The sequence below is a fragment of the Geotrypetes seraphini genome, chromosome 7, assembly GCF_902459505.1.
Source record: "Geotrypetes seraphini chromosome 7, aGeoSer1.1, whole genome shotgun sequence".
NCBI lineage: Eukaryota > Metazoa > Chordata > Amphibia > Gymnophiona > Dermophiidae > Geotrypetes > Geotrypetes seraphini.
In genome coordinates this window covers 115,488,815-115,516,598 of record NC_047090.1, presented here as the reverse complement: position 1 = coordinate 115,516,598, position 27,784 = coordinate 115,488,815, and the positions used below count along the sequence as shown (strand labels likewise).

At 43.6% G+C, this 27,784-nt stretch overlaps 1 protein-coding gene across 1 annotated transcript in view; it reads left to right on the top strand.

The window, feature by feature from the left end:
• The window catches only part of TYRO3 (TYRO3 protein tyrosine kinase), a 203,089-nt gene that overhangs the window by 135,792 nt on the left and 39,513 nt on the right, over window positions 1-27,784 (top strand). The window contains exons 9-13 of the mRNA XM_033952099.1: window positions 4,664-4,808; window positions 6,324-6,453; window positions 6,637-6,737; window positions 12,951-13,046; window positions 18,549-18,629. Coding sequence (XP_033807990.1) covers window positions 4,664-4,808; window positions 6,324-6,453; window positions 6,637-6,737; window positions 12,951-13,046; window positions 18,549-18,629 — 553 coding nt within the window. The remainder of the gene's footprint in view (window positions 1-4,663; window positions 4,809-6,323; window positions 6,454-6,636; window positions 6,738-12,950; window positions 13,047-18,548; window positions 18,630-27,784) is intronic.

Genomic DNA, 27,784 nt, shown 5'->3' with positions numbered 1-27,784 from the left:
AAGCCTTTTGACACTGTTCTGTATAAAAGACTGGTACAGTAATTGGACTGGATATTGTGAGACTATACCAAAAATTTGTAACTGGGTGAAAAACTGGTTGAGTGATGGGACATAGCACTGAAGGAAATTGATAGTGGGGGTTCCCCAGGGTTCAGTGCTGAAGCTGCTTCTTCTCAGTATCATTCTTAGTAAATTTGTAGAGAAATTTGAGAGAAAGTTTTTTCAATCGATTTGTAAGCTAAGAACTATACAGCTTTCCAATTCTTTCATTATGTAAGATTGTACTGTTGACTTTGATTGAATCCTCTTCGCTGATTGTCCAGCGCTTCTTGCTGTAAACTGCCTCGAACTTCCATGGCTTTGGTAGTATATAAGAATAAAATTATTATTATTATTTACAGATCCTAAAATCAATAATCTAGCAAACACACCAGGCAGTCTGAAAATAAAGATAACGGGGACTTGGAATAATCATTGAAGAATGGTCAAGGGTTTGTAGAAATGAGTTTTCAGTTCTAAGAATGGTAAAAATCATGCACCTGAGATACCAACTATCGCCCCATCTCCCTCCTCCCCTTCTTATCCAAGTTACTGCCATTGCCTGGACTTCTTCTCATCCCATTCGTCTCTATTCTCATCCTTCTCGATCTGTCTGCCGCCTTTGATACTGTTGATCATCACCTACTCCTTGATATGCTGTCCTTGTTGGGATTCCAGGGTTCTGCCCTCTCCTGGCTTTCTTCCTATCTCTCCCATCTCACCTTCAGTGTATTTAATGGTGGTTCCTCCTCCACAGCCTTCCCGCTATCGATTGATGTAGCTCGAGGCTCTTTCCTGGAACCGCTCCTTTTCTCAATCTACACTTACTCATTTGGAGCGCTGATCTCCTCCCACATTTCCAGTATCATCTCTATGTTGACTACTCACAGATCTACCTGTCTGCACCAAATATCTCTATTGAAACCCAAGCTAGAGTCTCAGCCTGCCTGTCTGACATTGCTGCCTGGATGTCTCGCCACCATCTAAAATTGAATGTGGCTAAAACGGAACTGCTCATCTTCTCACCTAAACCCATCTCTCCACTTCCCTCATTCTCTGTGGACAAAACTCTCATCCTTCCTATTTTGTCTGCTCATATTCTTGCGGTTATCTTTGACTCCTCTCTCCTTCACCACTCAGATACAATAGTTTGCTAAAACCTGCTGCTTCTTCCTGTATAATATTACCAAAATCTGACCCTTCCTCTCTGAACACACCACCAAAACACTTATCTACGCCTTCATTACCTCACACTTAGATTACTACAACTCGCTACTCTCAGGCCTTCTGCTTAGCCAACTCACTCCACTCCAATAAGTCCAGAATTCGGCTGCACGACTTATATTCCGAGAGAGCCACTATATTCACATGTTACCCCTCCTAAAGTCACTTCATTGGCTTCCTGTCCATTTCAGACTACAATTCAAACTCCTCTTACTGACCTTCAAATGCATTCACTCAGTTGCCCCTCACTATCTCTCTTCACTTATCTCCCCCTATGATTTTCCCCCATGAGCTCTACTAAGCTGGTAAGTCCCTCCTGTGCCATTCTCATCAACTGCCAAGTCCAGACTCCATCCTTTCTGTCTTGCTGTGCTTAGAACAAGCTGCCCGAATCCCTTTGGCAGGTTCTGTCTCTGGCAGTGGTCAAGGCCCAATTAAAAGCCTACCTCTTTTAGAGTGCTTTCAACACCTAACTTCTCTTACCTTGGGTTCTGCATCCCCAACCCTATATGTTGTGTCTGTCTGTCCAAGTTAGATTGTAACCTCTTCCGAGCAGGGACTGTCTATAAATGTCAAAATGTACAGTGTTGCATATGCCTTTCAGCGCTATATAAGTGATAAGTAGTTGTAGTAGTAATGAAGTGTTAAGTGACTTGCCCAGAGTCACAAGTTGCTGTAGTGGGAATCGAACTCACAACCTCAGGGTGCTGAGGCAGCTGCTCTAACCACTAAGCCACTCCTCCACATTGCATGTTTGATAATGTACAGGGAGATGACATTTTCCATAGAAAAGGAAATTTGAGAATGAGAAGTCATGAGATGAAATTACGGAGAGGAGGATTCAGAGAAACATAAGACCATACTTTACTAGGAGGATAGTCAAGGCCTGTAATAGCCTACTGGTAGAGGTAGTTCCAACTAAAACAGTGACTGAATTTGTGCATGCTTAGTACAGGTGTGTAGAGGATGGTTGAAGTAATGATAAGGATTGGACTGCAAACAATCCAGCTCTCACTTTCTTGAGAGCAGAGACAAATAGAGGAGGACAGAAGGCATAGATAGGGGAAAAGCATAGTGACACTGTAGGCTTTGGGTTATACAAGTGTGATTCAGTAGGCTACAATGCCCCTGAAACCTAGCCTGGTTAATTTTGGTAGGTTGATGGTGTCCAGGTGCCATGCAGCAAGGCCATGGGGATATAGACAACTGGAACTTAGGAAACTGCATTGCTAATTTTGGTAGCAGTTTAGATTATTACAAAGCTTGGTGTCTTAGGACCCTAGGTTTGGTTCCTAGGTTAGATCTTCAGTTCCTAGGCAGGTTGAGGCTGAGAATGGTGCAAAAGAGCAAGAGAAACTTCTGCTGCTCGAGTCACAGTTCTTTACATCTCATTCAAAAAGCTTCTGATAACTTTTATAATAAAATAATGTTGTTATGGAACTCAAGCGCTCACAGTTGTACTGCCATTAGAACACATCTCGGCGTATAACCTTAATGTGAGCTATCATTGGTCCTTTTTATTCTTTTATTAATCTCTTTAAATTTTATTTTTACTGTAACTATTTGCTACCACTGTTTACTACAAAAATCTTCTTATATCATTATTGTAATAGTACTTAGCTTGTGAGTAGATTTATTACACAGCCATCTAGAAACGACGGAAGATCTCAGTTTCGCTCTCTCAATTTGCAACAGAGCTTCTTCAGGAGCACTATAGTTGATTTTATCAGCACTAAACAATAAAGAATAAGATCACTGAACGTATACACTATTTCAAACCAATTTTTAATTTACTTAAAACTCTAACCATTACTGAAGGCTTCAAGGGTCAACCTAAGGTTACCACATCCTATTACAGTCTGCATATTCTAACCTTTCCTAAATTTTTTTATAAATACTTTTATGTTGTTTATTTTATTATTAAAATTACATATTATTTTTTAATATCATTCCTGTTTTTACTTTTATTATATAGGTGGTTAAACCATTGCCCCCTAAATTAACATTATATCAAAACACGCCCATATCACTCTATTTTTGTGATTACATATGACCACCCAAAACACTATTAAAACTCCAAAATACCCATTATCCTTACTATAGCTTGCTAACTTTATCTGCATCATGCTACAACCCTAAATCAAACCAACCTTTTAATAAAACGTTGTTATATAGCCGGTTCAAAGACTCCAAACTCTTTACCCTCGCTTAAAATTTCAGAGCGTCTTTCGTCACATCTGGGAATAGTCTACCGGACGCGCTTACCGACATCCTCTAAGAATCCTATTTTATATGTTTAGGGGTCATAACTCACTACTGCCTGATTCGATTAAAACCGGAACTCGGATAGAGGTTTGCATATGAGTAATTCAATGGTTTAAATAATTATGCAGGCACTTTTATAAGCAGGAATATTTAAAACAAAAAAAGGAAGATCATCCCCACATCAAACCATCTGTCTAGAGGAGTAGGGTCAGACAAATGACCTTCCAAAATGAGAGGTAAATTAAGGTTGAATGTTTATTCAAAAATCACCAAAATTGAAAGATTCAACATGGGGCTGTATTTCAGCATTAACCTCCTGCTTCAGGAGTCATAATGTCTTATAAATCTCTTCAAGGTGTGCTTTGAATCCTCTAAACGCAATGGGGATCAACTGATACCATCACAGCACTATGTTGTGCGAGTTTCTGTCAGATAACAGAGCAACTACAGAAACTCCCCAGACCCATCATCCAGCAGAAATTCACACAACATAGTGCTGTGATGGTATCAGTTGATCCCCAGTGTGTTTAGAGGATTCAAAGCACACCTTGAAGAGATTTATAAGACATACAACTCCTGAGGCAGGAAGTTAATACCAAAATATGACCCCATGTCAAGTCTTTCCCTTATAATAATTTTGAATAAAACTTGATTTACCTCTGGCAGATTTGTAAGGCCATTTGCCCAAACCTACTCTTCTTGACAGTAGGAATTTTTTAAAACATTTGAAGGAAAATCTCTTATGCTGATGGAAATGGTCATTTTGTATGGCTGAATTTGCACATTGAGTAGTTTAGAACCACAGCAATCTTGCACTTTTATTACACTTGCTATACTGTGATGACAAGTAAACCTTCATTGATACACAATATAATTTGGTCTGTGCTCTGCCTTCTGCTGTCACATTATTAAGTTCAACTTAGCATCTAGTGTGTTGCATTTGCAGCAAATAATGGTCTATCCCATGGTATCTTATTGGATTGGAGATCTTACTGAAGGGGGAGGAGAAGGCACTTTAGAAGTGGGCTCTTAAAGCATGAGATGTACTAGAGGCATTCAGAAGGAACAAAAGAAGAGCAGTTGCTCCTGAGAAGTAATATTTGCATTTCTTTGTTCTGTTCTTCTTTTATGTCAGGGAGAAATATCTGTGCAGGGAACAAAAGCAAACCTGACAACATGGGATCTACTGAAAAACCTCACCGTTCGTGTTTGTGCTCTGAACTCAGCAGGCTGTGGACCCTGGAGTGATCCCCTGCTCATTCCCACCAAGCAGAAGACAGGTGTCGAGTTGGTTGAACTTGAAATGTGTTTATGGAATGATTTGCTTATTGACTTGATATGTATGTGTGGACATGGCACAGCTGCTTTGGGAAAACCTAGGGGTTTGAGAGTGAAGGGTAAGAATGCAAAAAAAACAAACAAAAAAAAACCACCCCAAAACCCATACAGCATCAAAATAACTGGAGGCACAGCTGTATTGTTAGATGTGCTCAACAGATGACACTTCTCTGTGCACACATGCTTGGTCCCCGGCAACTTATGAAATTGCAAGTGTGTGCTGTCAACTCTGAAATGATAGCTGAATGTACTATGCACAGCTGGTGTTTAACAGCTGGGGCTCAGGATAAAAAAATTTAATAGGGGCTCCAAAACCCATAAAAACTGTTTCTGCCATGCTACAGTCCCTCATACCATGTTTGCCGCACAATGTTTGCTGTTCCATGTCTTCCATGCTATGTTTCATCATGCATGCTTACCTTACCATTTTTACCAAGTCATGTCATACTATATTAACCATGCTTTGTAATAAAATGTTTGCTGTGCTGTATTTTGCTGAATTATAATCACCATGGCAGGTCTTACCATACCATGTTTTACCTTGCATTGTTAACTATGGGAGTCTTTTACTAAGGCACGCTAGCCGATATAGCACGCGCTAAATGTTAACGCATCCATAGAATATAATGGGCACGTTAGCTTTAGCGCACGCTAAATCAGGTAGCGTGCTTTAGTGAAAGACCCCCTATGTTTTCACATCTTTGACAATGTTTGCCATACTATCTTTTACCATACTATGTCTGAGAATGCATCACAGTGGTTAGAACTATAGCCTCAGCCCTCTGAGGTTGTGGGTGCAAACCCATGCTGCTCCTTGTGCCCCTGGCAAATCCCCTAATCCCCCATTGCCCCGGGTACATTAGATAGATTGTGAGCCAACCGGAACAGACAGGGGAAAATGCATGAGTACCTGAATAAATTCATGTAAACCGTTCTGATCTCCCCTAGGAGAACAGTATAGATAACTGAATGAATAAATAAATAAAACTCTGTATTTCCTTTTTTTGCTGCCTGTAGCATGAGGCTCAGGACAGCTGCTCTGTTTGCACCTTTCGTAATGCCAACCCTGGTGATGTCACTGCTCATGCGTTCATTTTGGGCCAAGCTGAGAGATGTGTGGGAACTTGTAAACTCTTTCACACTGCCTTACCCTCCTGCTGGAAAGCAAAATGATCACATGACATTCATACTCAGCTTCTTTATTCATTAGTACAGATGCCAGCTGAGGCTCTGTGCACCTAGTCCCTACAGATTCTGACATTAGGGCTAAGTAGATGCACCTCAGGCAAGGTTGTTTTGGCATTTTTATGTTCTTGGCATCCTTCAGTGAGGCTGACATTTTAGCTAGTTTCAGAATCTACAGACGTGGGGGAGGGAAGAAGGAATAACCTGTTCTTGTATATAAAGTCTGTACAGAATCTCTTTTCCTAACCACTCTGCTTTTTCACTTTCTACAGAAAAGCAAGGGAATACACACAACAGTATGTCCTGGGTACCCCTGGTGTTGGGTGTTCTCACTGCCCTTGTTACTGTTGTCGCAATGACACTCATTTTCCTTCGAAAAAGAAGAAAAGAGACTCGATTTGGGTAAAATAATTTTTTTAACTGATTCAGTTATTGAGGAGGGGTGTTGTATCCTTCCCATCTTTACTAGATTATCTGTAATATAAAGCACTATAATATAAAGCATGAATGAAAGAAAATTGTCAGAATGGTGGTGGTCCTCTTTGCATTCCTGTTGTACACTTTTTCTTTTCCCTTTATTCCTAGGCAAGTGTTTGGCTCTGTCCTGGGCAGGGGAGGGCCAGTGGTCCACTTCACAGCTGCTAGATCTTTCAACAGGAGAGGGCCAGAACTAATGGATGCAACATGTACGTGAAACTGTTCTTTCTTACACATGTACTGTTAATAGAAGCTGTATGGCCATTAGGTGCAAGATTGAAACTAAAGAAAAGTAGTAAGTGAGGTCAGTATTGTTGTGCTCTGCAGTTAGAGTGCTTTGCTAGGAATGGAGGTGAGGTTTGTGGCCAAATTCTTATGAAAGGACACTCTTTGTTTTCCTAAAATAATTTAATAGTGGGGGGTCCCAGTACCTCTCTGGACTGAGGTGTCCCTGAACAAGGTCTCTAGAAGATGGATGTTAAGACATTTCATCCTGTTTTGGGAAGTTCTCTTGCATGGAAGATATATAGTGTAGGCCACAGGACCATATAAGACCTTTTAAGAACCAGCATGCTACTGTGGCTCCTTAGTTCCTAAATCTGGTTATAGTTTTTATTGTACTTAAGACTGTTCTCACTCTCATTTCCTGATTTTATAGGGAGTGGTGGTTAACAGTATTATGTAATATGTTCAAAACTGGTTCCAGTGAAGGCAGGCACTATATAAATGTCTTTTGTTTGGGACTAACAGAGAACATCAGTCCTGATTTGCTATTCCTTTTCCTGATGTAATTTTGTATGAAAAATTTATAACACTTGTTGTTATATGAAAAAAATCAATAAAAAACTTAAAACAAAAAAACTTTTCCTGATGTAAGTAATCCTGTCAGTGGAAATTAGCAACAGAATTCTTTGTGGGTCCATACCGTGACCCTAATAATGCTTTTCAGTCATGGCCTCCTTCTGATATTTCATTCCTGATCTCTTAAGTCAGTATCTTATCAAATGGTTTTGTTTTCTACTTACACAAAAAAGTGATAAGAAAAAATGTACAAACATAAATTAATCATAAATATTTTAAAACTTCTTAAATATGAGTTATTTTGTACAAAAATCCTAAGCACACTTAAAACAGGAGTGCAGCCATAAAGCATCCCAAAAACCACTGTCTGTGGAACTCCTGAATCTAAAACAGTATGAGGCTCATAATCGAATTGGAAATACGTCTAAAAATCCTGCCTAAATCGGAACTTGGATGATCAAAAAAGACAGGTTGTCCAAGTGCCGATAATCGAAACGGGTTTTAGATGTATCTAAAAACAGCTTAGGCCTTTTCAGTGCCACTGTACACCCAGAGCTGAAAGAGGCATTTTAGGAGGAGTGGTGAAGGTGGGATTTGGGCAGGATGTGGGCTGACCTAGACTTAGTCATACTGCAAGTATAACTGAAAGTTTAACGAGACTGCCTAAACGGAACTTGTACGTAGTGACTTGAGGTGATCTAAAAACAGGTCTAAATGCCCAGAAGGTATCCAAAGTGACCAGATAACCACTGCAGACACAAAATACAGACCCCCACACACTCCCCCAGTGACCCCCCCCCCTCAATACAATAAAAATCAGAATAAAAACGTACATACCTGCCTCCAGAACATCAGCACCTGGCATAGGAAAGCCTAGTAGACCTGCACAGAGATGGCTTAAGTAGTCTGGGGGGTGGGTTAGTGAACCATAGAGAGGAGGACCCAGGCCCATAAGCCACTCTAACCACTGCATTCATGGTGAAACATGCACCCCCCCAAAACCCTATTGTACTGCCATATAGGTGCTACCTGCAGCCATAAGGGCTATTGGAGTGGTAGACATGTGAGTCTAGTAGGTTTTGGGGTGTTTTAGGGGGCTCACCATGACCTATAAGAGAGTTGTGGTAAGATGTTTATTTGGCACCCTTTTTGTGACGTTCACAGTAGTGCCCTGTTAGGTGCCCCACTACTCTGTTGCCATGTCTGGGTGGCCAGTCCATCAATTTGCTGGTCCCTCCCAGGTCCAAAAGATCTTGTTCTAGGCGTTTTTGACTTGGACAAATTTTTGGATGAGAATGGGGTATAAAGATAGACGACTTAACAGTCTGGACAATGAAATGGCTGGATGTATAAGTAGATAATTCTCAAAAAAAAAATATTTTAAACGCATTTTTTGAGAATGGACTTTGGACATTTCCAACTTTGGGCGACTAGTGACTTAGGCCTAAAATGAACTTAGATGCATTTTTTGATTATGCCCCTCTTCGTGTATACTGAAAACAAACCAACCAAAAACCCCCTGAAAATTCCAATAAATTCTTCTTGGTGGTCCAGCTTCCAAAGATGATTTAAGTCATCCCAGCATAGATGATGTGCAATCCAAAAAGCTTAACCGGGAAATAGCAGTTTATTTTTCTAATATGATTTTAATAACTGGCAGTTATTCACAAATAGTAAAGCTGTATAAAGCCAAAATAGACATAGAGTAAAGCAGAGGTGCCCACAATTTTTGGGCTTGTGAGCTACTTTTAAAATGACCAAGTCAAAATGATCTACCAAAAATAAAATTTTTTAAAAAACACAAAGCACACTGTACGCAGAGAAAATGTGAATTATCATTTATATTCCGGGGTTTTTTCAAAGAGGTCAAGGCAGATGGCTCTATGCAATATCACCTCAGTAACAACTATACAAAAATAGACAAATACACCCCCTCCCTTTTTATTAAACCGCAATAATGGTTTGTAGCACAGGGAGCTGCGCTGAATGCCCCGCGCTTCTCTCAACACTTATAGGCTCTCTGTGCTAAAACCCGCTATTGCGGTTTAGTAAAAGGGGGCCATAGTGTAAAATATAGACAGCAGATATAAATTCTCAAAACGGACACATTTTGATCATTAAATTGAAAATAAAATCATTTTTCCTACCTTTGTTGTCTGGTGATTTCATGAGTCTTTGGTTGCACTTTTTTCTTCTGACTGTGCATCCAATATTTCTTCCCTTCTTTCACCCTGCTGTATGTTTCCAGACCTCATTTCCTCCGCCAATTTTTTCTTCCTCTCTCCTTGCCCCACTCCTCTTTCTTTATCCCTGACCCCTTTCTTTCTTTCTGTCTCCCTGCCCCCCTTTCTTTCTTTCTTTCTGTTTCCCTTCTTTCTTTCTGTCTCCCTGCCTGCCCCTTTTCTTTCTTTCTCCCTGCCCTCCCCAAAGCCACTGCCGCTGCCATCGGGGGAACAGGCCTCCAAACCACCGCCACCCCAAGCTCTCTCCCTGCTTCCCGACGCAGAAGCGTCGGGCCAACCAGCATTCCTCTCCCCAATGTTAATTCTGATGTTGAAGAGGAAGTTCCGGGCCAGCCAGGCAGCAATTGGCTGGCCCAGAACATAAGAACATAAGCAATGCCTCTGCTGGGTCAGACCTGAGGTCCATCATGCCCAGCAGTCCGCTCACGCAGCTGCCCAATATGTCCAGGACCTGTGCAGAAATCCTCTATTATCCTCTTTTCCAGCAGGAAACTGTCCAATCCTTTCTTAAATCCCAGTACCGTACTCTGCCCTATTACATTCTCTGGAAGCGCATTCCAGGTGTCCACCACACGTTGGGTAAAGAAGAACTTCCTAGCATTTGTTTTGAATCTGTCCCCTTTCAACTTTTCCAGATGCCCTCTTGTTCTTTTATTATTTGACAGTTTGAAGAACCTTTCCTTCTCTACTCTCTCTATGCCCTTCATGATCTTATAAGTCTCTATCATATCCCCTCTAGGTCTCCTCTTCTCCTTGGAAAAGAGACCCAGTTTCTCCAATCTCTCAAGTTTCAAGTTTATTTTTGACTTATTGAATCGCTTAATTTAATTTGCTAAGCGATTTACAGATAAAAAGATACATCAGATTAATTATAAAAAGATACATAAATTTAACACATTATCATACAAAGTAATAAATAAAGTCATACAGACTAACAGACACATGGGGAAAGAAAGAGTAGAACTACAATCGTATATATTAAAGAAAACATAAATGGTAAAAATACAACAGGTAGGGGAGATAATGGGGAATTAAAAAAATAAAAAAGGAAAAATTTGATAATAATCCTTAATTAAGCTCACAAATTAAACGCATCTTTAAAAAGGAAACTCTTTAAGCTGCTTTTAAACTGTTTCAGATCATTTTCTACTCTAAGATACTGGGGCAAACTTTTCCATATTTGTGGGGCTATTACAGAAAAAATGTCAGTGCGACGAGTTCCAATGACTTTTAGTGATGGAACTGTTAGAAGTATGGAAGGTTTTCCATCCCTTTTATCAGACGTGTCGCTCTCCTCTGAACCCTCTCGAGTATCGCCATATCCTTCTTAAGGTACGGCGACCAATATTGGACGCAGTATTCCAGATGCGGGCACACCATCGCCCGATACAACGGCAGAATAACTTCTTTCGTCCTGGTTGTGATACCCTTCTTGATTATACCTAGCATTCTATTTGCTTTCTTAGCGGCCGCTGCGCACTGTGCCGTCAACTTCATTGTCATGTCCACCATTACCCCTAAGTCCCTTTCCTAGGTACTCTCATTCAATAACATCCCTCCCATCGTATAGTTGTACCCCAGGTTTCTGCTTCCCACATGCAGTACTTTACATTTCTCAACGTTGAACTTCATCTGCCATCTCGTCGCCCATTTCCCTAGTTTGTTCAGGTCCCTTTGCAATTCTTCGCAGTCCTCTTTAGTCCGAGCTCCACTGAATAGTTTGGTGTCGTCTGCAAATTTTATTATTTCACACGTCGTCCCTATTTCTAGATCATTTATGAATATATTAAATAGTAGTGGCCCAAGCACCGAGCCCTGCGGAACACCACTTGTGACCCTCTTCCAGTCCGAGTAGTGGCCCTTCACCCCTACCCTCTGTTTCCTACCCGCCAACGAGTTTCTGATCCATCTATGTACATCTCCGTCCACCCCATGGTTCTTAAGTTTCCGGAGTAGACACTCGTGAGGCACCTTGTCAAAGGCTTTTTGGAAATCTAGGTATACGATGTCTATGGGGTCTCCTTTGTCCATCCGTTTGTTGATTCCTTCGAAGAAGTGCAATAAGTTAGTTAAGCACGATCTCCCCCTGCAGAAACCATGTTGGCTTGGTATTAGAAGTTCGTTTCTTTCCAAATGTTCATCAATGTCAGAATTGATGTTGGGTTGGGAAGGTTGGTCAGCTCAGCACTTCTGCATCGTGCAGCAGGTAGAACGCAAAGGCAATGCGTTCGACTCGATCGACCTCTTGGGCACCCATGGAGTAGAGCATAAGTTAAAAAAAAGAAAAACATTATTGAACTAGCAACCAAAATAGTACCGTCTGTTCCATCTCCAATCTTATGACAATATCAGACAACTTCAAAACATTCAGAAAAGAAATCAAAACCCTGCTTTTCAAAAAATTCATCCAAATATCTTAACCCCTCCTCTTTTACCTCCAGAAGATTCACCTACCTTCAGATAACCTTCCCCCAAATTACCCACCTTAACACCTTCCAATTAAACAAATACCATAAATAGATTGTAACCTACCCTCTCTAACTGCATTCCATATGTATTTTTCATACAGTTCTTCACTGTCAGTTTAATTTCCATCCTATAAGTTCACATAGAATTTTTCTTTTTTCAACCATCTTTATTTTCTCTTCTTTATTAATTTCCAGGTACTTTAGTTAGATTGTGAGCCTTCGGGACAGTAAGGGAATTTTTTAAGTACCTTCTTACTTCTCATTTATAATCTTAATGTATATTTTCTTCAAACCGCTTAGAACCTAACGGATGTAGCGGTATATAAGAAATAAATTACATTACATTACATTCCTTTCATAGACTCAGGCTCAAACATGGGCAATGACCACATTGACAATTATTTCCTCATCTCTTAATTATTCTATCTGATCAGGCTTCCACAGCAGTTAGTTACTCATACCTAGATCATATGTAGAAATAAAACAAAAACATAAAGAAAAAATATAATACCTTTTTTATTGGACTAACTTAATGTAGTTTATTAGCTTTCAAAATTAACCTCTTCTTCCTCAGATCAGAAATGCAGACCTAGGTCCAGGAGGAACATTTAGGACCTGGGTCTTCACAGATAGATAAAGGCACTTTTTTGCCTTTGAAGTCTTCTGTTTCTTATGCAATCCCTGGGCATCTACTTAACCCTGGGTGCAAAACTTCTGAGCTAGGACCACTCCTTGTTTCCATGGGAAGAATAACCTGAATTTTGAACCTCTTTCTGTTGCTTAACTGGGTTATTTTGAGCATAATTTCAAACCAGGGGAAAAGTTTGTATTAGGCTTGGTTAGATGGATTTAGCAGAACAAAGGTGAAACTGGCAACATATGTTTGAGAGTGTCTCTCTGCTCTTTTCAGTGGATAACATAGGGATCAGTGATGAGCTCAAGACAAGACTGAAAGATGTCTTGATCCAGCAGCAGCAATTTACACTGGGCCGGACACTAGGCAAAGGTATGTCTGGAACAAGTTCTTTACCACAATCTGGTTTGTGAAATTATTTTATTTGCAAGAGTATACCGTATTTTCACGCATATAACGCGCGCGTTATACGCGTTTTTACCTACCGCGCATACCCCTCGCGCGTTATATGCGTGAGCGCGGTATACGAAAGTTTTCAAACATAGTTCCCACCCCGCCCGACGCCCGATTCACCCCCCCAGCAGGACCACTCGCACCCCCACCCCGAACGACCACTCGCACGCGCTCCCACCCGCACCCGCATCCACGATCGGAGCAAGAGGGAGCCCAAGCCCTCTTGCCCGGCCGACTCCCCGACGTCCGATACATCCCCCCCCCCGGCAGGACCACTCGCACCCCCACCCCGAAGGACCGCCGACTTCCCGACAATATCGGGCCAGAAGGGAGCCCAAACCCTCCTGGCCACGGCGACCCCCTAACCCCACCCCGCACTACATTACGGGCAGGAGGGATCCCAGGCCCTCCTGCCCTCGACGCAAACCCCCCTCCCCCCCAACGACCGTCCCCCCCCAAGAACCTCCGACCGCCCCCCCAGCCGACCCGCGACCCCCCTGGCCGACCCCCACGACCCCCCCACCCCCCTTCCCCGTACCTTTGGAAGTTGGCCGGACAGACGGGAGCCAAACCCGCCTGTCCGGCAGGCAGCCAATGAAGGAATGAGGCCGGATTGGCCCATCCGTCCTAAAGCTCCGCCTACTGGTGGGGCCTAAGGCGCGTGGGCCAATCAGAATAGGCCCTGGAGCCTTAGGTCCCACCTGGGGGCGCGGCCTGAGGCACATGGGCCCAACCCGACCATGTGCCTCAGGCCGCGCCCCCAGGTGGGACCTAAGGCTCCAGGGCCTATTCTGATTGGCCCACGCGCCTTAGGCCCCACCAGTAGGCGGAGCTTTAGGACGGATGGGCCAATCCGGCCTCATTCCTTCGTTGGCTGCCTGCCGGACAGGCGGGTTTGGCTCCCGTCTGTCCGGCCAACTACCAAAGGTACGGGGAAGGGGGGTGGGGGGGTCGTGGGGGTCGCCAGGGGGGTCGCGGGTCGGCTGGGGGAGCGGTCGGAGGTTCTTGGGGGGGGCGGTCGTTGGGGGGGAGGGGGGTTTGCGTCGAGGGGGGGAGGGCCTGGGATCCCTCCTGCCCGTAATGTAGTGCGGGGTGGGGTTAGGGGGTCGCCGTGGCCAGGAGGGTTTGGGCTCCCTTCTGGCCCAACTACCAAAGGTACGGGGAAGGGGGGTGGGGGGGTCGTGGGGGTCGCCAGGGGGGGTCGCGGGTCGGCTGGGGGGGCGGTCGGAGGTTCTTGGGGGGGGGGCGGTCGTTGGGGGGAGGGGGGTTTGCGTCGAGGGCAGGAGGGCCTGGGATCCCTCCTGCCCGTAATGTAGTGCGGGGTGGGGTTAGGGGGTCGCCGTGGCCAGGAGGATTTGGGCTCCCTCCTGGCCCGATATTGTTGGGGAGTCGGCGGTCCTTCGGGGGGAGGGATGTATCGGACGTCGGGGGGGGGCATCAGGCTTTCAGGATGGGGACAGACCTTCAAGGGGGGACAGTGCACGGAAGTCAGGGGGGGTGAACGGAGAGTCGGGACAGCGCACGGAGAGGCGGGGCAGTGCACGGAAGTCAGGGGGGGGTGAACGGAGAGTCGGGACAGCGCACGGAGAGGCGGGGCAGTGCACGGAAGTCAGGGGGGGTGAACGGAGAGTCGGGACAGCGCACGGAAATTCAGGGCAGTGCACGGAAGTCAGGGGGGGGTGAACGGAGAGTCGGGACAGCGCACGGAGAGGCGGGGCAGTGCACGGAAGTCAGGGGGGTGAACGGAGAGTCGGGCAGCATGCGCGGTATAATCGTGAGCGCGTTATACCAAAGTTTTTGTGCTTATCATCGTGATTTCTGCGCGCTATACACGTGTGCGCGTTTTATACGGGTGCGTGTTATTTGCGTGAAAATACGGTACCCATCTGTCAGATGTTTCAGAAAACACTGGCCCACTGCAGAAGGTATTCGTAGCTAACTTGGACATCATTTTCAAGAGAAGAACTAGTTGGGGAGTGGAATAGACCATGTCAACCTTGAGAAAGACAATCTTTATTTTGTATTTATAAACTTAGCGGCGCACAAGATGAAGGGGGGCATGGCTTGGCGGCGCACAAGATGTAGGTGTAACCGCGGTACTCCTCTAACCTGGGCAACAAATAGAAAATTTTGAAAAGTATTTTGCGGCTTTTTCTTTCCTGTAGCTATAACAAAATGTTGTTTAGTATGGCTGCTAAGCAGCAAGCGAAATTAGAAACGGCTTTCGTGGCAGGAGGGACAGTGAAGCATATTAAACACGATCAGGTTACACCATCGAACGTGCCTCTCCCTGCTGAAACTGTGGCCGTACCAGATAAAAATGAAATAATGGCGGAACTACGGAGCATTAAGCAAATGTTTCAAGACAACGCAAATAAAATTTCAGAAGTAAAGGAAGAAGTGTTGAATTTAAACAGGCAAATGGAAGTTGCCAATCAGAGAATGTCGCTACTAGAAAACAAAATGGAGCAGATGGAAATCAAAGCGATGCAATGTAAAAATGACAGTCAAGATATCGAAGAAATGAAGAAACAATTTGAAGACTACGAAAATAGAGGAAGGAGAAAGAATGTGAAAATTATTGGATTAGCTGAAGGTTTGGAAGGGGGAAACGCTATCCAATTTTTGGAAAATATTTTACCAAAGTTACTGCAGTTAAATTCAAAACATCCCATAGAAATAGAACGAGCACACAGGATTCCATCTAAACGGTCAGCTAGCCAAGTGAAGCCAAGGCTTTTAATTTTCAAGCTCTTATGATTCCAGCAGTCCTTGGAGATATTAAATTTGGCTAAAGCTGACAGAAACTTAAATTATAAAGGATCAAAGTTGCTGTTCTTGTCAGATTTCGCAAAAAACACGGCGAACACACGAAAGCAATTCCTCCTGTTAAGACCTCAAATGAAAGAAAAGGGGCTCACAAATGGCTTGTATTACCCCGCAAAAATGAGAGTGACAAATGGAAATAAATCTGTATATTTTTAAGATCCGGAAAAATTAAAAGACTTTCTGTCAAATTCTGAGCCAATGTCTATTTAATTCATTGTGATTTAACAACCTTGACATTATAATATGTCTTGGCTTCTGGATAAGTTAAATGAAGCGGATGATGGATTTTTTAATATCTAACAAGGAGAGGAAAAGAAAAGGGAGGAGGGGAAAAAATACATATAAAACCACATGAAAAAGTCCCATGTATAAAATGTCCTATGTTGGAGAAATCCAATGGATGACCTGAAGTAATATAAGGGTAGGGGCAAAAAATATCATCATACGTTAGAAAAAAAAACTCCACACACTCCGAAAAACTGGAAGCAGATCAAACCCTGCTCTCAGGCAGGAATTAATAAAACAAGGAGAGCAAAAAATATAGCAGAACTTATCTTGACTCAGACGCTCTTCATAAACAATTTAAACGTCCACTGCTTGTCACAAATACCCTCGACAGGGAAGTCCCTGTTTTGCCTTTGCTGTGTCAGAAGGGAATCCTGCTCAAACCACCAGCTCTGCTCTGAAAGAAATGGCATCTACCTGGAATTTCTAGGAAATTATTCAAAAATATCCAAATTACTGAAATGTGTTTAAGTGTTCTGATAATAGTACCTGAATAAATTCATGTAAACCATTCTGAGCTCCCCTGGGAGAATGGTATAGAAAATTGAATACATAAATAAATGTGTTGGTTATGTTTATTTGATATGCCACCTTTCCTCCACAGATATCAAAGCAGTTTACAATACATTGAACAGTAAGCAGGTACTCTACTCATAAATAATTTCCCTATCTGTCCCAGCAGGCTCACAATTTAACTATGGTACCCGGTGCAATGGAGGATTAAGTGACTTGCCCAGGGTCACAGAGAGAAGTGCTGGGATTGAACTGAGGCAGCAGCTCTAACCACTAAGCCATGCCTCCTCTTCCAGCTGCAACTGTTGAAAGAACAGTGTAAAGTGGTAAGAAAGATAGTCATGCCTACAATGAGAAGATCAGCTTAGTATGCTTACAGCGACTCTGAGACTCTGTTCTGCAAGCAGTGTTGTTCAGTGAAGAGGAACAGGAGAGAAGAGATGCAGTGGAGACGATATTGAAGATAAGAGGTAAAGTAGATGAGAAGACATATCTTGGAGACAACAGGGTGAGACCCAGGAAAATACCATCCATCAACACTGAGGCAACTACACTCGCCCAATTACTTGACTGGAGCTCCGGAATCTCTGAGCCCCCCTCTTATCTGTACCATGACAACAGCAGAGATCAAGGCATTTCTGAACAAGCCCATCATGATGGTTCCAGACTGGCCATCACACACCCAGTCCATAGAATGATGTGTTAAAATGACAACTGAGGCTGCTGGTCATGTTGTACAATTAGGAGATGAGGGAACATTATATTAGGGGTCAGATGGTCAGCAGGAATCTCATGAGATGAAACTGAAGCAAACAAGATATAGCCTCTTTGCTGGATTTTGTTAAATAACATTAACTGCATAAGTGCCATTTTAAAAACAATTATGTGGCTACAAATATAGTTCAGACTATTTGCACGTTCAAATAAATATGACTTAATTTCTATATTGTTTGATTTAGATATAGATAAGACTCACTTTAAGCAGTTTCTGAAGACAGCTTTAGATTCAGCTTGCAAAACTGCATAATTTGGTCACTAGTATTTGTAAAGTACGAAAAAATAAAAATCTACCCCTAAAATTGATGCACCCTAATGTGCACACATCCAAACTGTAGTACATTGGAGAAAAATTCCATATTCTTAGCTGCAGATGTTACTAGTGCAGATCGTGGCAGCCACAGAGTTGTAACTCAAAAGAGAAATAGTGAGAGTCTTTGTCAAGTAAAGATGAACCGGCCCCTTTGAGGGCTCACCTGGAAACCTTGAGAGCAGCAGAGGTCCATCAGGAGAAGCTGCTGTATAAATATTGCTGTTTATACAATCTGATTAATCACAATTCATCTAGAGAATACAAAACAAAATACAGTTTCTAAGGGAACACAGCACCCCAAAGTAGTAAGAGGAGGGGAGAGAGAATAGAAAATCAAAGGCAGGCTTCTGTGGAGGGCTAATGCAAGACAAAAAAAATAAATAAAACAGTATGGATGGGAGGAGAAAGGGACAGTTTTGCTTTCCCGGGGAGGACCCAAAGAAGAGAAAAATTAGGGATTTTTAAGCAAAATCCATAGACCCCAGGATGTTAGGCTGATATATGGGTGTGAGTTTCAGGAGGTCTCAGTTGGAGTGGAAAACCCTCAGCAGTTAAAGAATAAATTCATTGACTCTTGGAGTAGACAAAAGTTGCACTTTTACTGAAGTTTAGGGGGTAAAAGAATCTTGGATAATAGTGACTGTGACCTGACTTCTCAGTGTTGTGTCCCTTTCTTAAATTGTTTCATTTTGTTTCTCTTGCAGGGGAATTTGGATCAGTTAGAGAGGCACAGCTGAAGCTGGAAGACGGATCTTTCCAGAAGGTTGCAGTTAAGATGCTGAAGGGTAAGTGAGCACCATCAGTGCAGCCAATTAAAAATAATGTAAGTCTGCAGAATGCTCAAAAAAAAAGAGAGAGGGGCCCTGTAAGTAGCAATTGATGGGCACAGAAGAGCAGCTGGTACATGAATACCTCACACAAAGGAAATAAGTACGCAGTGACGTGCAACATGAAAGAGAACTTGGAGGAAGGCATCTGTAGAGAAGACCCAGGAGGTCTTGAAACCTCATGTACTATATAACTCTGTTTCTGTTTTTAAAAAGGTATCACAATCTACAGATATTCCAGTTTTAAGTGCTCTTCAAATAGGACTGACTGAAAACTCTATAAGAGTGATTCAATTTACCTGGGGCCTTGACAACTGTAAAAGATGTCTGATCAGATCAAAATTCAGAGGCGGGTGGATGGGGAGAGCTAACACATAGGGCCAACATTTACCTTATCAAAAATAACTTTGACTGAAGGAGTCATAAGAAACAAGACTTTTGGTATCTAAGGTATCGAGTTTACGCCAGGCAGTGTCTACTGTGAGCTGTCTAAACTCAAGGTTAACAAAGCGATGGAGCCAGACAACCTACACCCCAGGGTGCTCAGGGAGTTAAGTGATGTCTTGGCGGAACCACTATCCGCGCTCTTCAATCTCTCCCTTAGTACGGGTATAGTCCCGTTGGACTGGAAAACGGCTAACGTCATTCCACTCCATAAAAAAGGTTGCAAAATGGAGGCTGCAAACTATAGACCGGTGAGTCTCACATCAATAGTGAGCAAGCTGATGGAAACTCTAATCAAACGTCAATTGGATACGATCATGAACGAGGAGAATCTACGGGATCCCCGTCAACATGGATTTACTATGGGGAGATCCTGCCAATCCAACCTGATCAGCTTCTTTGACTGGGTGACGAGGAAGCTGGATGTTGGGGAGCCCCTGGACATCGTATACTTAGACTTCAGCAAAGCTTTCGATAGCGTACCACACCGCAGGCTGTTGAACAAAATGAGTTCTATAGGATTGGGTGACACTTTGACAAAATGGGTTGAGAACTGGCTTGGAGGCAGGCTTCAGCGAGTGGTGGTGAATGGCACCCAGTGTTCCCGCTAAGCTGCGCTGGGGTGCGCTGGCGCACAAAATATTACCTCGCAGCGCACAAGTTTCTCGTCACAGCGCACACAGTGTAGAGCACAGTTCTTCAACCGCCGGTCCGCAAACAAAATCTTGCCGGTCCGCAAAGGATTCGGTCCCCGCCGCAACGAAAGGCCGGCGTCAGCTGACTTGCAACTTCCTGTTGCAGTCGCTGTGCCGGGACTCCTGCCTTCGCCGGGACTCCTGCCTTCCACCGCGTTTGCCTCCTGCCTTGTCTCCGCACCTCCAGACCAGCAGCGGCAGCTGTGTATGCTTTTAACTTCGGCACAGAGCTGCCCCTAATCAATAGTTTAGCGCGGTTTCATAAGGCAGCCTCGGGGCCTTTGCTAGGCCGGCCCACATCGCATCATCGAAGCGGGCCGGCTATCAAAGGCCCCGAGGCTGCCTCATGAAACCGCGCTAAACTATTGATTAGGGGCAGCTCTGTGCCGAAGTTAAAAGCATACAGAGCTGCCGCTGCTGGTCTGAACTCTTGGGCCGCTGAAGGAGGGCAAAAAGCAGCTGTCCTGGAGGTTTCCCTTCCTCTCGCCTTTACAGGTTCCTTTTTTCCACCTTTTTTTTTTTTCCTTCAAATGGCAACGGGCCCCAGCATCGACATCAATCAAGTAAGTTCCACTGTCAATCAAGCGGTTCTGCTCGGCCAAAGCTTCCCCTGTGACATGAGCCACCCTCAGGGGAAAGAAAGTGACCCACAAAGGTGAGGGGAAGGGGGGCAGATGATGGAAGTTGGGGGGGGGGAGAGAGAGAGAGAAGGGGCAGATGATGGAATGGAGGAGATGAGAGAGAGAGAGAAGGGGACAGATGATGGAAGTGAGAAGAAGGGAGAGAGAGCAGAAGGCAGATGGATGTCAGTTGAGAAGGGAGAGCAGATGCTGAATGGAAGTGGGGAAAGAACACATACTGGATGGAAGGAGGAGATAAATAAAGGGGGAAGAAAAGAGTAAGATAATGGAGGGGTGAGGGAAAGGGGTGACAAGCTGTGTGTAGACACAGTGAAAAGAGGGAAACGGGACTAAATAGTAAGAAAGAATTTAATTTAGATGGAGGCAGAAAATAGAGAAGGAAGACCAGAGAAGAAAAGGGAAAAGAGAGCAGAGAATGATCAGATCTGAGTGGAGGAAATGAGAAGAGAGATATGCTAAAAACCACAGGGGGGAGGGAAGGATAGAGATGCCAGACCATGAGGGGAACAGAAGGAAGATGATGGATGCTAGACCAAATTGGGGGGTGGGGGGGGGGGCAGGAGGAGAGATGGCAGGGAAAGACAGACAGTGAATGGAAGGGGCAGATGCTGGACTGAAGAGACAGAGAAGGTTATCATGCTGCTGTACCAGGCCATGGTACGCCCTCACCTGGAGTACTGCCTCCAGCACTGGTACTTTAAGAAGGACACGGTACTACTCGAAAGGATCCAGAGAAGAGCAACTAAAATGGTTAAGGGGCTGGAGGAGTTGCCGTACAGCGAAAGATTAGAGAAACTGGGCCTCTTCTCCCTTGAGCAGAGGAGATTGAGAGGGGACATGATAGAAACATTCAAGGTACTGAAGGGAATAGACTTAGTAGCTAAGGCAGGGAGAACGAGAGGGCACTCTCTAAAGTTGAAAGGGGATAGATTCCATACAAACGTAAGGAAGTTCTGTGGTAGAAAGCAACATATTTATTTGGCTCATAACTTGCTGGCGCCCGATATTTTTAGCTCACAGTGAAAAAAGTTTGCTCACAACACCCGCCCGCTTAGAGGGAACACTGATGGCACCCCCTCTGAAATGACAGAGGTGATCAGTGGAGTGCCGCAGGGATCGGTCTTGGGCCCGATCCTGTTCAATATCTTTATAAGAGACTTAGCAGAAGGGCTTCGAGGTAAAATAACATTATTCGCAGATGACGCCAAACTATGCAATGTAGTAGAAAGGAGTGCAACAATCAAAAACTCAATATCCGACAATATGACGCACGACCTACTCCTATTGGAGCGCTGGTCTAGGATCTGGCAACTAGGTTTCAATACCAAAAAATGCAAGGTCATGCACCTTGGCAGCCAAAACCCATGCAGAAGTTACACCCTTAATGGCGAGATCCTAGCAAGGACTGTAGCAGAACGGGACTTAGGGGTGATCATCAGTGAAGACATGAAGACTGCCAATCAAGTGGAGCAGGCTTCATCTAAGGCTAGACAAATCATAGGGTGTATACGTAGGGGTTTCGTCAATCATAAGCCTGAAGTCATTATGCCATTGTATAGATCCATGGTGAGACCCCATCTGGAATACTGTGTACAATTCTGGAGGCCTCATTACCGCAAAGATGTGCTGAGACTGGAGTCGGTCCAGCGAATGGCCACCCGGATGGTCTCAGGACTCAAGGACCTCCCATACGAGGAACGGCTGGATAAGTTGCGGCTATACTCACTCGAGGAACGCAGAGAGAGGGGAGACATGATCGAGACGTTCAAATATCTCACGGGCCGCATCAAGGTGGAAGAAGATATCTTCTTTTTCAAAGGTCCCACGGCTACAAGAGGGCATCCGTGGAAAATCAGAGGAGGGAAGCTGCACGGTGACACCAGAAAATACTTTTTCACCGAAAGAGTGGTAGATCGCTGGAATGGTCTTCCACTTCAGGTGATTGAGGCCAGCAGCGTGCCCGATTTTAAGACAAAATGGGATCGTCACGTGGGTTCTCTTCACAGAGAAAGGTAGGGGTGGGTCATTAAGGTGGGCAGACTAGATGGGCCGTGGCCCTTATCTGCCGTCTATTTCTATGTTCTATGTTTCTATGAAAGGGGAGAGGGCTTCATCTTAACTGTGAAAAAGCTTGAAGACTTGGAAAATCAAAGTCGCCAGCACAACTTGAGATTTCAGTGGATACCAGAAATTCCTAAATATAATCACTGTGAAGATGTGATGAAAAAATGACTGCTTTTATTCTGATGGAAGCTGGTTCGCCGATGACCCTAGATCTTATTAAAATAGAAAGAGCACATTGAACTCTGGGGAGACCCAGCGCTAATATGGCTAAAGACATTATAGCATTTCAGATTACAATCTTAAGGAAGTGATTTTGGCCAAAGCCAGGCTTATGGACTGGTTAATCTGGGACAATTCTACAGTCAGTTTATCAAGATTTAGCAGCTGCTACTTTGAAACGCTGTAGCAAATTGAAGCCAGTATCTTTACAACTTTGAGAAAAGAATATAAATGGGAGCACTCGTTTGTCCTTAATTTCTATTTTAAGGGCAAGTTGCATCATATTGAAATGCAAGAAGAGGCGCAATGGATTTTAGAGGATCAGGAAGTACCTTCAACATCTAGACAGCCAAGCCAATCTTCCCTTCTCTTCTCTTGAAGCTGCAACCAAAATGGCAGAGAGTTACTAATGGGAAAAAGACTCGCGCAACAACTTTTTTTATTTACAATTGCCTACTAAAAGCACTACTTGAGATATCATGTTCTCTCCTGAAGAATAGATGGATATCCCCCTCTTTTTTGTGAAAGGATCCTCTTGCTCTCCTGTGGAGTGTTACAACTGTGGCAATTTGTAATGACTTGACAGTTTATAATAGATAACTATTTGTGATATAAGGTTTGAAACTGTATAGCTCTCCTTTTAAAAAAAAGTTTTTTGGGGCTTAAAATACACGAGGCTCACTTCCTCCTTTCAGCATGGATACATGTATATGTCCTGCTGTTGTTGATAAGTGGTGGTGGGGGTGGGTGGAAGGAGGTTTAGGGAAAAGGGGAAGTTTATTTTCACTGGGTTTCAGTATATTTATTTTACTTAAAATTATGTATAACCCGCCTATCTATAAATCTAAGCAGAGTTTTCCAAAATAGCTCTCAAAAAATTACAAACTGTATAAAATATTGCCATTGGGATGTTAACCAATGCTTGTAGATATGATCACGTCACTCTACTTTTGAAAGATTCTCATTGGCTTCCGATAAAATTTCGATTAATGCATAATGTTTTGACTTTAACTTTTAAAGCATTACAGACAGGACAGCCTGATTATTTAACTAAGCTTTTGGTTCCATATAGGTCTGTTAGAAATTTGCGCTCTTCTAATAGTCATCAATTGTCCTTGCCTTCAGTTCACCTGGTGAGATTAACCTCTACACGTTATTCTGCTTTTTTTTGCTTCTGTACCCTATTTATGGAATTCTTTGCCAACAGACCTATGTAGTGAATTCCCTTATATTGAATTTAGAAGGTTGTTAAAAAACTATCTTTTTGGATTAGCATTTTCTTAGGTCCTTTTCCAAAGGACAATTAGCATTATGCTGGTTTGAACATTGTGAGAAAGATTTGCAGTTGCATCCTTTATATCTTTATAATTTTATGTTATTTATTTTATTTTGTAATTTATAATTTTTATTTAATGCTTATTTTGAATTTTTATATTTTTACTTTTCTTTTGATGATGGAATTCCTTTCCTTCTGTTTTATATTATATAAACCGCTATAATGTTGTACCAAAGAGCGGTCTATAAATACAAATAAGCATAAACTTAAGCTGAAAGATATTAAGCATGCTGCTAATATATCTTCTGGTAGTTATTTTGACTCTATGATAATGATGGTATAATTTTTGAATATGAAGAGAGGGGGGGAAGGGTAAGATGTAATTAATCTGTTGTTCAATATGTTCATCTTCCGGTGTATTTTTTAATTATTTGGAAAAATAAATAAAATATGGGAAAAAGGTAGTTTGGTTCCTTCATTCTGGCTGTGTGCCAAAATCGAAATGGTACTTGATGCTAAAGACATTAAGACCTGTTTAGTTTTGTGGGGTAGAGGCAAGAGATAGGGGACCAGAGTCCTGTGAAGTTTTGGACAATGTCAAGTGAAAGGCTTGTTCATTTTCTCAATGGAGGTAAGGGTATGGGGATATAAGAGAGTTCCTAGAGGCCCCCATTAATGTTCTCCAGAGACATGGGAAATGAGAGAAGGCTCCCATTGTAACGAGCCCTTTCACTTTAAGTTGGTTAGCAGTATGCAGTAGTGATAATATAGTCATGTTATTGTACACTGCATATTGTTAGTTTGGTACATCAGATGTTAGAACCAGTAAATAATTTATGCTTACTAAGCATGTTGTAATGCTGTTAGTACAGCACCTCTTTATTCAATGTGGTGATTGAAATACTCAGTATGATTTTCCATAACTGAGTAATCCAAGATTGGTTACTCAGCTGCCATTGTGTTTCAGCACGACTTGTTTTTGAAGATGAATGATGAAGCGCATGGCAGATCAGACCATGATCTGGCTCATTTCCTATAAATCCTTGGCAGTACAGACTTAGCTTTTATGGGTGCCATGATTTCTTAAATGATCTGCTCAAACGAATAAACAAAGTCCTACAACATTTCCAGTTTAATGTATTAAGATCATGGACAAGAGGGAATATCATCTGTCTAGCACAGGGGTATCCAACCTCAGCCCTCACCAGGTTGGGTTTTCAGAATTTCTCAAATGAATATGCACGAGATCTATTTGCATACAGTGGAAGCAGTGCATACAAATAGATCTCATGCAAATTTATTGGGGAAAACCTGACTGGATTAGTAGTCCTTGAGGATTGATGTTGCACAGCCCTGGTCTAGCAGGTACAGTGTTCCCCCGGTCGTTCGCGGTCCCAGTCATTTGCGGTATTTTCCAACCGCGAACCACCGACAAGGAGAGGGCAACGGGAGAGTCAGGAGAGAGCAATCGCAGCTCCTGATTGGATAAGGCCCGACAGAGCAGGAAGAGGCGGTCGGAGCATACCACGAGTGATTTCCTGCACTCACGGCGCTCCAGCTGCTCTCCTGCTGCCCTCTTCAGGCTCCCCCCTGAAAAACCGTATTTGTGGTTTTTCGAGATTCGCAGGGGTTCCTGGAACGGAACCCCTGCAAATATCGGGGGAGTACTGTACTTCTTAAGAGAGGTAATTCTATCTGTTCTCTAATGAAGACATGCTTTTGTGACTGTTTATTCCTTCTTAGAAGGTAAAAGATCTTGTAGTCCTAGATCTATCATGACTGCTTTATTACCAGTTATACCGCTAATGAGTTACAACCTTTTTGGTATGAAAAAGTCACAGCCCACCTTCTATCTAAGGATGCATTTTTTAGTATTTATATACCACCTTTCATCCAAGTCATCAAAGCGATTACAACTGTCACAGTAAACTATAAACGCACAGACAGACAACACAGTTACGGAAAGACAGCAAACGTATAGCCTGGCTCCAGGCTTTAAGGGTCATCACCTATCACCATCTCTCAGTCAGACTGTATATGCCAAAACAAAAAAGTGGGTCTTAAGGCATACTTGGAACCTATCAAGGTAGATGCCCAAATGAAGGTACTGAAGGAGGGAGTTTCCTAAGGGATGATCTAGGCAATAAAAAGGTGCTTGGCAGATTCCTCTAAACATCTGCTAGTTAGCAATGGACTCATTAGAAGATTCTTATCCTCAAATCCCTCAAGTGATGAAGCTCTGGACAGCATCTTCAATTTTAGGCAGTGGTTCTCAAACCTGTCACTGGGACCACCAGCCAATTGGGCTTTCATAATATCCTTAATGAATAAGAGTGAGGCAGATTTGCATGTCTGTCACCTCTGTTGTATGCAAATATCTTTCATTCATATTCATTAGTGATACCCTGAAAACCCGAATGGCTGGTAGTCCTCCAAGACAGGTTTGAGAACCAGTACTTTAAAGGACAGGGCAGCAGTAGTGCTCTTAGGGGAAGATTCTCTAATGTTCACAGTAAAGTCTGATGGGCCGCTATCGTGGCTGCTATTGTAACAATTTCAAAAAGGCAAGTCATTCTTTAAAAACTGTGCATGCAAATAAGGTTTCATGGAGGGTCGCTAAATTTGCATGTGCCCATCGCTGGTGATAGTGATCGGCACATGCGCAGAATACACCCACAAATTTTTTAAAAAGACCCCAAATTGAAGCTCAGCAGGAGGGATGCCCATGCCGTCAAGCAGCAGGAAGGATGCTCACTCCCTCCCGCCACTGCCGTCAAGCAACCCACCTAACACACACACACCCCCTAGCAGCAGGAGGGATGCTCACTCCCGCCACTGCTGTCGTGCCCCCAACGACCCCCTCCCAATGCCTCCGACAACCCACAACCCCCCCTACCTTGTTCACGAAGGCTGGCCAGAGGGATGCCTACTCCCTCCGGCCAGCAGGCCCACCTCTTCAAAATGACAGGCCTTCCCCTCACCGGAGCATTCTGGGATGTGCCGAGGTGGGGCCTAATAAGGCTCTGATTAGCCCAGGTGTTTAAGGCCCCTCGTATGGGCCTTATGCAGCATGGGCCAATCAGAGCCTTAGGCGCATCCCAGGATGCACCGGGGAGGGGATGGCCCACCATTTTGAAGAAGCAGGCCTGCTGGCCAGAAGGAGTAGGCATCCCTCCAGTCACCCTTGATGAACAAGGTGGGATGGGGGATCGTCGGGAGCATGATGGCAGCAGGAGGGAGTGGGCATCACTCCCGCTACTGCTGGTGGGGGATGCTTGACAGTGGCGGCAGGAGGGAGTGGGCATCCTTCCTGCTGCCAGGGAGGGTTGTTGTCAGGGGGGTTGCTTGACGGCTGCAGAGGAAGGGAGTGGGCATCCCTTCTGTCGGGGGCAAGTGACAAAATTTTCTGGCAGGTCTGAGCTATCAAGCCTTACTTTCCTGTCAATGCCTGAACCAGTCAGCACTCAAGCACTGACCAGAAAGTAAGCTATGACAGCCAGACCTGTCGGAAAATTTTGCCTGCAAATGTAGGACAATAAGGTTAGAGAATCACCCTGCGATGATAGAAAATCGCCCGGTGTACATGTTTAAATATTAATGACCTCGTTGTAATACATTTGCATGGCAGAGTCAGAATTTGCCAGGAAGCTCGGGTTTTGAGAATCTTCCCCTTAGTCTGGGTTTCAGGTTGGGCAAGGCCCCCTTCTCCATGTCCTCCAATTATTGTCTTGTCTCCTTTCAAAGAGAAACTTCATGTTCTGCTTCTTTGCTTCC